Here is a 12,502-nt window from a genome sequence, read left to right as displayed (position 1 = left end):
CTGTCCAATTGACCGTTCTTTTTATTACCCAGCGTTGCCTTTGAACCTTCACTTATCCTTAGCATTAGTGACTTAGTCTTCTTAACATTAATTTTCCAACCTATTCTAACACCCTGAGCTCGCAAAACCTCTAAAAGTTCATTCATTGTGCTCACACTTTCATCTAGAATGCTTAAATCGCCAGCATAATCTCAGTCCAGGAAAGTTTTCCTTCTCCATCTGATTTCCTGTTCTCTGATTGCCTTTCCTGTGCTCCTTAAAACAAAGTCCATCCAAATGATCTATATAAATGGGCATAGAACACAATCTTGCTTAACTGCTGATTTAATAAAAAACCAACTACTCACGCAAATACGTAATTCGGATATCTTCCAAAAATCGAATTTGTTATGGGAAGGTAAGAACTACATAACTTTGCAGGTTGATCTCATTTTATCATACGCAGCAGCTTACTCTTTGCCAACGATTTAAGTACAATACCAAAGATAAAAATCGTTTGCAACAACACATGTAAGTCATCCATTAGGATGGGACCAATGAGAATTAGAAGGTCTGCACGTATTATACCCTTGGGAATCCTTTATCCAAAAGGCAAGGGTTCAATCCCTGGCGTGGCCGGTTATTTGGTTTGGAACAGGGTCAGTGGTGTGACTATGCAGGCTTAGCCAGAGTCAACCCAACTCTGAATGGATACTTGGGGAAATCTGGGGAAGGTGAGCAGGAAGGATTTGCGAAAGCAGAATGGCTGGTCCCCAATCCTTCATTGCACTTCCTGGCTGAAGAGCCGCGAAACGGAGGTCAGCACCGCTGGTTTAGACATTGAGGGTCTAGTGCCGTCATACACTTACGTAGTTTTTACCCATTTCCAATCATTGACCTTCAAATTACTCTTCTTGAGCTTTTCTATTACGTGAACCGACGTGGAAAACGTCACTATGAGGTTACTTTTTGGAGAAGATTCTAGGCTTTGCTCTAACTTTTCTCCGAGACTATCTTTAACATCCTGCAATGGGGCCACAAATTTATCTTCATACCTATCCGTAGCTTTCCACAAATATTAATAATTCTTTTATTACTTTTTGAAGGAAAAACTTTCCGAGAAGGCATTGGGTTTTCTCAGAATTTGGCTGAAAACAGCTTTGCTGCTCACTACTGTGTTTGGGTAGAACTTTAGAAAACTTTCGAATAGCGAGTTATAGACTCTATTAAATACACTTTTACACGTTCATCACTTTATAACCATAAGCGATTCTAGACTTTCGCATTTTTTCAAGCATCCACAAGTTCAGGACTGGAAGACCAGCTCTGTATTCTGAACTTTCTTCGGATTTTGACCACGAGGGCAGCTCCTTTCACTCCACATTTTATTCAGGGGAAAAAAACATTACAAAGATATTGATTTACAAACAAGCTTTGCGAAGCTGAACACCAAAACACTTGTTAAGGAGGCTAAATGGAACACGAATATTCTAAAGATTCACGTTGCTAGTATTTTGGGACACTTCTCCATCAACCTTGTCCCATTCCTGTTTTTAGTCCACTTATCAGGTTAATATTCTGTCGGAACATGATTGAGATTGATACTTACTGTGACTGGGAAACGGTCAGAAGTGAATACCAAAAGCGTTACATTATCAGACTCCAGATGTACGTACAGTTACATAGTGAATCTCAAGATGATTTATATTTCCTTTCAGCAGAATGTATGCGATTCGCAGTAGTGTTACATTTGGAATTATGCCCTGGAATCTAATCTCTAATATGGTGTACGGTGCTCACAAATACGAGACGCATGAAATTTGTTTAAGTGTCTAAAGAACCGTAATTTCTTTGGAATGAACCTTCAGTTTAGTCTAAGCAAGTAAAAAGTGAATAAAAAGGTATCTTACATTAGTTTGTTCCTTATTCCAAAGATATCCTTTCTTTGCCAGCTTTTTCAAGTTCTTTAAACAATGGATCCGCACCACTCTATTTGGATCTGTTCGCAGCCGACGCAACAATAAGTTGACCTTATAAAAAATAGTTAAACCCTGGATTAGAATAAATTACTTTTGACAGGATTAATTTTATAAACAACAGTAGTGAATTTCTATAAAATTGAGAATTAATAGGAAGAGAAATCTTCAAACACCAAATTTCTCAAAATACAAACCAACAGAAACAGCAAACCATACTTACATTTATATAAACAAGAAAAAACTGTAAAATAAACTATAACCAAGGAGAAGTCAACCACTTTAGCAGACAACAAATTTATATAAGTTTAGTAAAATTATACCCAAGCATAAGCAGACAGAACCATTGCTTGAAGGGGGGAAGGGTCTCCGTGGCAAGAAAACGATTTTCAGTCACCGTTTTTCAATTTTTCCAAGGGGCGTTCTCCAGACTAATCTATCTGCTCATATGCACTGGAGCGAGCCCGACTAACATGGCTGGGAAAAGGGAATCATCCAATTACGATAGACAGTCTGGCGGGTATGCAGTTTGAGGTTAAAGTCACCGCAATTCGAGGTGGGCTTACTCGCCCACCTTATTAACAAATCATCGGATCAAATCGGCGATTATGACAATACCTCTGATTAAATTTTGAATTTGAAATAATAAACTTGATACAGAACTGAAAAGCTAATGTTCATAATTCTTACTGCACTCTAAAACGAATAGAGTTCCCTTTCCTTATTGAAAAAATATACGATTTTACAATATATATAAACCGCCGCTTAAAGCTGTCTTTTCAGAAGGATAGGTACCAACCGGTCGATAGGCCTTAAATTGCTGGTAAAAGGCAGCTCGAGTACTTTTCCTTCCAACAAGTCGTCCAATTCACCCGTTTCTTAATTTCCTTTTGTTTTCTGCTTTTGTGTTTATTATACGTTAATCAAGTGTATCATGTTCCTTAACAAGCAAATAAAAGTTATACAAATATTGTATTCATTCTGAAAAAAAGAGCCCTTTTTGTTTAACTGATGATTGTCTTTGTATTTGATATACCAATTATGTATTCAGAAGAAACCTGCTAGAACCTGAAAGGAGTCTGTTGTGGATTCCAGGTGCTTGTTCTTAGAAGAAAAGAAGATGGGGGCTCAGAAAGTTATTCCTGGGGAAGGGAGGTCAAAGTTGGTAAGAGTTAATTTTTAATTTATTATTTTCCAAGGAACAGGATGTAATTCAGACTCATCTAAGGAAGAATTCGTCATCTCCCCTTTTTTTGCGCAGAATCCGAGAGTGCTCTATTTTTGGCTCAAGTATTACTCTTTACAAAAATGTTTTCAAATCTTCCAAAATTCCAAATACTACCTGGAATGTTGAACATTTTAACATTGTATAGGTTTCAACCAGTCATGCCTTTATTAGAGTGGGGGGGGGGAGAGACGAATAGAGCTACTTTTGGCTCATTAGCTTAATTTTTTTGGGGGGGGGAGAGAAATTCAGACCAATGTGAAGAAAAATCCCCCCATCGCCACCTTCCTTCAACGTGCAGAAATGAAACTGAGAGTTCTGAAACCTTCAAATATTCAAAAGTTTTAAATACTATTTGGAAGACCCTTTGAATACTTGACCCTTGAATACTTTGAATACTTACCTTAGTTCTGCCCTAGGAATGACGTATGAACGGATGGATGATAATACTTCATCTATCAACAAGTGAAATGGCATCATTTTTATACAATCCTAAAAAGAGAGGCTTATGCCAGATTTGCCCCTCACTCAATCGGACAATCTGTCTTGGTTTTTTTCTATAATTAGCCATGGCTTGATGTCCGCAACTACTTGATTTTAATTAGCTCAATATAAAGGTTTCATCTAGATATTCATATTACATGAGCCCTTTAGCAACGGCTTGGTTTGTAAATAAACAAGCACAGGCTTAATTGTGTTTTATGCTTTATTTTTATATCTATTTTTGTTGTTAATTTTTTTTGAAGAAGAAAAATGCATCAAAAGTGCATCTGTCCCAATTCATAGTGTCACCTTTATAGGTCCTTTTATTTTCTTGCTGTTCCAAGTCTCACTTATTTTTAATGCTCTTTACTTTTCACTCTTTTTATTTTTGGCTCCTGAAGAACCCTGGGGAGCATTCTCAACACTGTCAACTCGTCACCCATCATAATACCAGATATCAGAAAATGATTTGCTGATCAAACCTTCAGGGTGCAAAGGCTAATAATGTCCTCTGATTTGCTATTCATTTTGAAGATTACACCTACAGCCTCTAACGTGAACAAAAGCTTAGGGTTATAGATGGCAGTTCTGTTGGTGCAAATCAACAGCAGCAATTTGTCAATGCATGATGCACATGCATAGATAACATACCATATTTCGATTCTAAAGTATCATTTCAGTCAAATCCTGAACAGATACATCTCATTAATTAATAATTCAAGCATAAGAACCTTCACATTCAGGATGAAGACAAAAAAAAACATGTTGTGAAACACTATAAAAGGAACTTTTTAATAATCCAATAAGATCAATATCTTATTTAGAAAAAATAAAATTATATTTATTTTCAAAAGGCTATCACAACCTTTAATAGAGCCGAAATCGCTTCATTTGTCCAATAAAAGAAAAAAAAAAGAAACAACCAATACAGCAAGATAAAAGTTAAAGAAATATCAATCAACCATAAACATAACCCCTAAAAATTTAGCCCAAATCAGTAAAATATAACAGTTAAAAATACTTTAAAACGAATACATATACACATAAATATGTAAATAGCATCGAAATCAAAAACTGTCTATTCAATTACAATGACACGGTTATAAGGTTTCAACAACAATAAACTGTATTTCTTTTAACACCCCTGTTTTATTGGATTGTTAAAAATTGCAGCTTTTTTGTGTAACATTGTACAATTAAGCTAGAAATTGAAAGAACAATTAAAGGAAAAATTATTCAGATAATATTTGAAATCACAAATTACCATCGAAATTCCAAAATCTGAAGCTCTTTTTTCGGGGGGGGGGGTCAAAGCTTCTACACATGTGTACCTGACTGAATTTTAATTAACACTTTGTCGTATAGTGACGTGGAATAAGTAGCGTGAAACGTAGCGGAAAGATTAAGTTTCAAAGGGCGAAAAAAAACTTTTTCTCTTTTTTATTTTTTTTTCTCTTTTTATATTACCTTTATATCAGAAAAAGATATAACATACAGAGAAACAAAGTAAATTATTTCCATAAACTGTGCTTGAGCCTAATATAAAAAGATTGGCATTAGTAGCGTACGTTTATTAAAGGATCAAATTTGTCAATAATGATCAAAAACTTGGGGATAAACCAAAACGGTCAAATAAGTGGCATTGAGGATTTATTCTTTTTCGAAATAATTATTGCAATCAATTAATCATTAAAATACAAGAACATTAGGAAACATTTATAGCAATGTCCATAGATGCAACGTCAAAATAACCATAATGTCATAATGTCATTATATGTCATAATATGTCATTATAATGTCATAATGTGTCACTAATGTCATAATAAAAGGCTCTGAAAATCAAATGCATATCAATTATATTTCTAAATGTGGAAAAGTGAAAGCATCCTCTCTTATTTCCTTAAATCACATGATTTAACTCTTAAAATTTATTATTTTCATCTTTGGGTCTGATAAATATCACTGGGCTAAGAAATTTGTTTAAGACAAAAGAGGTATTGAGGATTCATTCTTTTTTAGTTCAAGTTCAAGTTCTATTTATTTTCATAAAATAACAATAACAAAAACAATATCCCAGAGAGCTCAATGGCCCGTAATTGGGAAAATTAAACAATCATAGTTAATCATTACAATCAATTAATCATTACAAGATAAAAATACTAGGAAACATTTATGATCATACACATATATACAACTTCAAAATAACCATAATGTCATTATGATACTAATTTACTCATAAAACACACCATAAAAATACAAAATGACTCACCTGATCTTCCACTTGCGCAGTCGTCTGTTCAGCAAATGTAGTAAGTATATCCAATGTTTGTACATTCAGAGCTTGAGGAAAGTTTTGTTCCAAAAGTTCTTCGCAGATATGTCGCACCTAAAAACCATTGGGGAAATGTCAAAGTCTATAGTTATAAAATTAAAACACAAACAACATGAACTATGAGCTGAGGAAATTATGCTACAAGATACCGTCTTTAAAAATCAAAAGTTCATAGTGAACTTAAAAATTTCCACCGTGTTCTTAATGTACATATTTATTTATACTTTACAGAAATATTTATTTAAATAAGCCATAGAGCAGGGAAAAGTACGTATTGTAAACTCTTTTCTGGCGAGCGGAGGACAAAAATGTGGTCTCCTACCCACAAATACAAAATTTTAAGTCTCCTTACTAAAAATGATAAAAGTTTCAGCTGCATTCCAGACCAGCCATGAGACAAAACAGAGTAATATAAAGTTAGTCACCTTTTAACAAACCTGAGTGGGAGTTACCGACATCCTCAATTATATAAAGTAAGGTTAGTATACATTTGAGAAATGACATTCAATCAAATGCAAGCTAAAGGACACTTTAAATTCTTTAAGAAAAACAAGGTCAAACCAGACAGAGGTTTAATTCCTTCTGCAAACCCCAAGATTGATCCTTAAAGACCTACTTGCGATGATAGTAACATTACTACTGTAAATGTGAAACAGTTCGAGGTAATAATTTGTACGTAAAGAATTACAAGTTATTCGTACCCAAACTATAAAAAACGAAATTTTCATAACAAAAATGCATCCAAATAATCTTCTTCTTTTGGCAATTACAAATATATAAAAATAATAAATTTTAAAGTATCTCATAAATTGTTTACAGCTTTTAAAAAAAAGAGGGAAATATCCTCTAAAAGGGGGTCGAGAATGCATGTTCAAGAATCCTATTGTGGAGTTGAAGCTCTTAAGTATAAAAACACAAAATTTTGAATAACTAGTCATAAATTGTCGCGATTGGGCCAATTCAGACGAAAACTGGAGATTTTAGTGCCCTTTGAAGTATCAACAGGGATCGTGCCGCAGAAAAGTGCCGATTTAACCCGATTCGTGCAGCATTCCAAACTTTGATTCCAACAGGGCCCAAATGATGTAAAGTGAAAACTCACTTCAGAGTTATTGCGGTTTATAATTTAAAATATTAGGCTTAAAATTTAAAATTTTACTAGGGCCAAGCGGCGATTTCTGCCATTTGATGCTGCAGAATAGAATATTTGGCTCGAAAAAGGCCAAAATGTTATCGAGTAAAATCTTAAGATAGCCAATTGGTACAATTTCAAATTTTACCAGGGCCAAGTGGTGATTTCTGACATTTGATGCTCCAGAATAGAATATTTGGCCCGCACAAGGCCAAAATACTCCTGAGTAAAGTCCTTATACAGCCAATCGAGCAAGAACTGGAGAAAAGGTACGTGAATTGTCTTCTGGTTTCACATGGCATACTGTCACGTCAGGCCGCGTTCGTGCCCAAGCGTATACACGTTCGATAAAGAGTATGTCATATTGTACAGGATGCATATGTCCATATATGGTATTACTAACAGTTATACAGGATTACGTTACTGCACATAAGCTATTGGAGGATGGTGGAGGGTCTTTAACGGGGGGGGGGGATCCTCAAGAGTGCATTTCAATCAAATTGAATATTAATGCAAAAAATAGTAATTATTTAAAGCGGTCAAATTATTGTGTTAAAACGCACCCAAGTGGCCAAACATAATTTTCGAATTTTTGAGCATGACGAATTATGACTCTTATGGAAGATTCGTGCATATTTCAAAGGCATTTGAGAACACGAAGGAAGTTCTAGTTTATTGTTTTTTGAGAATCTCCAAAACAGTTCGAAGAAAAAGGACTTCATCACCATACCTAACAAACTCTGGAATTCAGCCAAATATCTATAGCTTGGTCTGAAGGAAGCAAAAATGCAGAACTACGCAAAATATATAAAGCATATTCAAAATAAACAAAACATATCACAATAATGAGACACGGCGAAAGTAAAACAGTTCAAAATAGGGATGAAACCTTTTTATTGACAGTGAACAGATATAAAATTTTAACTGGATATTTCGAACGCATATACAGTGTTCATCATCAGCAGAAAAACTTCTCACTTTTTCTCAATGATGAGACACGGATTTAACGTAAGGTAGCGTACCACCTGTAGACGAGTAAAAATATGGTTTAGATAAAAATATGGATGATTTTGTTTATAATCCACTAAAATTCAAGATGTCGGAAAACTTTTCTGGTTAACTATTTTATCATATACCATTGTAAAGTGTTCTCGCTGGAGTTTTTTGTTCTTTTTTTTGTTTAATTTACAATTTCTATGTAACTATGTAAGCCATAGACAGGATCTTTTTCATTTCTTAAGACAAGAAGATTTTTAAATAAATTCGGATTTTCTCTATAAAAATCCAAATTATGGCTTACTATTTATGTCGGATAAAATTTTGCAACAATTTTTAACAATATTTGTACCATAATGCTTTGGATAGATGTATACAGAGAAAAATATTCAAATATATGAATTGAAAATTCGTGTAAGCTTTGGGGTTTTATAGGGCTAACGAAATTCTTAACCCCCTAATGTTATAACCTTGAGTATAGACAAATTATCAACCATACCCCTCTTCATGACCCAAAAGTGTCATCATAATTCTTTTAGATTTTTTGGAAATATTGGAGATACACCTTTTTAACACCCTTGGATGCACGCAGTGTCTTTTGACATAGTTCAACTTCCAACTCAATATACCCAAACAGTTTTAACTTAATACCCTTAGGGGTCCCTGAGATATCACAGATATGTCCTTCGGCTGAAATTGGATGCACACAGCGTCTTTTGATTTAGTTTCGTATCACTGGAAAACACCTTGAAGTTCCGACGTAATGTACTTGGTTTTCCCGAAGTATTGCGCAGACGCCCAGACTCAGTTTGGTGTGATTATTTATTTTAATTGCAGTTCGTTTTTGGTTTCATTTACTCTTTGATAGTAATTTCAGTCCGTTTTAATTTTAATACAGAATTTCATTTCTGCTCGTCATAAGCTTTGACTTAGCTCTTTACTTTTCTCTGAAAAACTTGTTTTCCTGAAAGTTTTTAAAAATTAATGAAATAAGAAAGGGATTCAACTATAGCTACCCTTGCAGCAGTTGGAGCATCGCTACCCATGTGTTTTAGAATTGGCAGCAGCTGTATCTTTGTTTCCACAGGACAAGATAAACTCTGAATTTTTTCAGCTATTTTGTCAAATAATTGTATGGCAAATACCCTGCAAAAAAAGTATAAATGAATACTTCAGGATGAAAAATCAAAAGTATCTAATGACCAGTGTAGTCACAGCTCAGTAAGGGTATATCTTTTGCTTCTATTAGTACCCTCGCGTTGACTTCCGTTTAGTATTCACTTGTTGCAATCTGTAAATTTTATTAAAACCTGTCAAACCAAATAAAAAGCTAACAAAATACCGATAGCGACAAAAATACACATTCTAAAGTTATAAATCAAAATTCTGGAAAACCACAGCCCCCTCCTCCGCCAACAATTATCTTGTTAGAATAAAATTATAAGAATTCCATTTTTGAAAAAAAAAATCCTCCTTCCAGAACTCCTGGATCAACCAACACATCACAAGAAAACCTACTTCGCGTACAAAAAGTTCTAATGGAGTTTTTCACAGTATTTGATTAAGAAATTATTCACTAATATTCTCGTAAAAAACGTTTGCTAGAAAAGTTGCTTTTGCATTAAATAATTTCCAAAAATTCCAATTACTCACTCTGACAACAATTATCCATTGCAATTATTTATTAAAGTGTCCTTTATTGATCTGTCACTGATTGTCAATTTTTGGCGTGCCCAACCTAAGGCCTGTGTTCGCAAAATGTTGTTAAAAACAATTTTAGTAACAACTGTATTTCCATTAAAAACAAAATAATTCTCGTTTATCCTTTCTTTTGGATTGGAGTAATATAGACCAGCTTCCAGCACGACGGGTAAAACCCGGAATTACTAATATCATTGAAAAAACTAACAAGGGGTGTTGGTAGTTTATCAGAGAATGCTTTTGTTGATCGATTGGGACATCAATGGGACAAATACAAAATGGGACAAATCAATGGGACAATGGGACAATCAATGGGACAAATACATCATTGAAAAAACTAACAAGGGGTGTTGGTAGTTTATCAGAGAATGCTTTTGTTGATCGATTGGGACATCAATGGGACAAATACAAAATGGGACAAATCAATGGGACAATGGGACAATCAATGGGACAAATACATCATTGAAAAAACCAACAAGGGGTGTTGGTAGTTTATCAGAGAATACTTTTGTTGATCGATTAGGACATCAATGGGACAAATACTAGTTTTTTTTTCAGTTTCTTTATTTTTTTATTATTTGCTTCGCTGAAATTTTCGGGATTTTATCTTTTGGAGCTTCAGGGATTAGATGATTTTCCGAGAAAGGCGGGGGGGGTTGCACAATGCTAGCTAGGTTTTTATTCAGCTCATTGTCTGTCTGTTCAGGCGGTTCATCCAGAAGAAAATCAAGGTTCTTGCGCGAGCGACCCCCTATTTCTTTCACGTTCTTAAACCATTGCTGAGGTTTGCTCTGTCTTAAGCAATTCCATTTATTCTGGCCATAACTAGAAGCAGCACGACGTATTTCTTGCTCCATTTATTTACGCAGGGTTAAGACATCATCTTTCTTTCCAAGGCGAAAAAGTTTTAGTTTCAAATGGGTTAGTCCTTTTATTTTTTTTATTAATGTAAGGTTTATCTGAGAAATATACCTTCTTGGTAACCTCTGGGAAATAATTTTGGTAATTTGTCATTAATTTTGTTTGAAACAAACTAACCGTTGAATTAAGATTAACACACGACACACCAGCATCCCAACTCTAAGATGTAGTTCAAGATCCAAAATCAAAAAGACCTTGACTTGTTATTGGCCGGTAAGAAAATTCTGAAGCTGAGCAATTTGTTTGAAAAACTTGCAGTGGTTTTAATCCTAGCATGAAATGATAGCTTCCACCGAGGGGGAAAGGGTAGTTGGAGTATTGTAAAAGGTTTTAAGGTTGGTGTAAATAACATCCAATCTGGTTCCACCTTTAGTAGTAAGAAAATCAAAAATTTGCTTATGCTTCTGATCTTTAAACAGGTAATCGGGACTTAATTCATTTGCGTCTCCGACTATAAAAATGCTGGTATTGGGATACCTTGTCGTCACAAAGTCAAAACTTACTTGAAGAATATCATAAAAATTAAAACGAGAACAATCATCCTGTCCGGGTGAATAATAAAATGAGCAAACGATTAGATTAGTGTAAGGCCAAGGTAGGCATTTGGGCTTAGTAGATATCCAAATGATTTCATTGCTTTCACCTAGACCCGGCACATGGATAAGAGTAGGAGAGAGACAATCCTTTGCCAAAACCATTACTCCTCCTCCTTTTTTTACAGTGGGTGGTCAACCGGGCGTAGCTTTATAAATTCCTGAAAACCAGTCATTTTAAAGACTGGATTTTGTGCCTGGGCTCCAGTAACTTCAATTATATCGATATGGTTCAATTTTGCTGTTGCTTCTAACTCAACTAACTTTTAAAAATTCAATCTGTCGGCGTTCGTAAGGAAGAAAACGGGGAATCAAACTCTTAACAACAGTCTTTTTCAAAAAAGCTTTATTCTGAAGCAACTCTGGTGGGGTGTAAGTATTAAAGTTAATGCTGGGAGTGGGGAGAACATTACCTAAAAGTAAAATATTATCCTTCGGGTTATTGTAGGAAGGCTTGTCATAAGGCTCAAACTCACCACCCTGGACCGAGAGACGACTAAACCGGTTTTGAAGTAGGAGGGGAAGAAGTTTAACTTTAAAAGTTGGGGGGGTAAATTGAGAGGGGAGTGCGTAAAAGTTTCCTGGTGTTCCAACGACTTTGCAAGATCAGTTTCTTCTAATGGCGAAAACCTGTTACTAAATGGTACGGCGTGGCTTATAGTCGAAACGCGGGAGGCTGATATTTTAGGAAGGATAGATCTAGGGGTTGGGGGACAGTCGGTGGGGAAGCAGGAAGGGGACAGCTCCAAGGGGAACCAGAGGAATATGACGAGCCCGTCTGACCCGCCAAGAAGGGGTCCAGTAACACGATGTTGGTATTGAAAAAGGTTGTCGTCGGAGCGATTGGGGGGAGGGGAACCGAAAAGTCGTGTTTCTTTGGCTCATCTGTTGGCTTCCTCGTCTCTACAAGTTTTTTGGCACCGGCTCGGGTCTAGGATTATTGTTTGAAGCATAGCTCACACAAAAAATCTGGCTATGGCTTGACATACTAAAATCGAATACTGCATCACGGCTAAAACGATTAAATCGAGACAAACGGTCAAAATACTTGAAAGGCGCTGAACGATTAATGCAACATTTTGAGTTACTAACACTATGAGCAACACCGCACAACTTGTTGGCATAAACCATCAGAGGGTAAAGATCGACATGATAGAAACTACA

At 35.4% G+C, this 12,502-nt stretch overlaps 1 protein-coding gene across 2 annotated transcripts in view; it reads right to left on the bottom strand.

The window, feature by feature from the left end:
* LOC136035679 (integrator complex subunit 7-like) overlaps nucleotides 1-12,502 on the bottom strand; it is a 129,915-nt gene that overhangs the window by 78,038 nt on the left and 39,375 nt on the right. For both annotated transcript variants that reach the window (XM_065717603.1, XM_065717604.1), the window contains exons 6-8: nucleotides 9,140-9,269; nucleotides 5,933-6,049; nucleotides 1,890-2,009 (exon numbers count right to left, since the gene is read on the bottom strand). In XM_065717603.1, coding sequence (XP_065573675.1) covers nucleotides 1,890-2,009; nucleotides 5,933-6,049; nucleotides 9,140-9,269 — 367 coding nt within the window. The remainder of the gene's footprint in view (nucleotides 1-1,889; nucleotides 2,010-5,932; nucleotides 6,050-9,139; nucleotides 9,270-12,502) is intronic.

The sequence above is a fragment of the Artemia franciscana genome, chromosome 14, assembly GCF_032884065.1.
Source record: "Artemia franciscana chromosome 14, ASM3288406v1, whole genome shotgun sequence".
NCBI classification, from domain to species: domain Eukaryota; kingdom Metazoa; phylum Arthropoda; class Branchiopoda; order Anostraca; family Artemiidae; genus Artemia; species Artemia franciscana.
The sequence above is the reverse complement of the archived record's forward strand: the minus strand, read 5'-3'. Positions and strand labels throughout refer to the sequence as shown.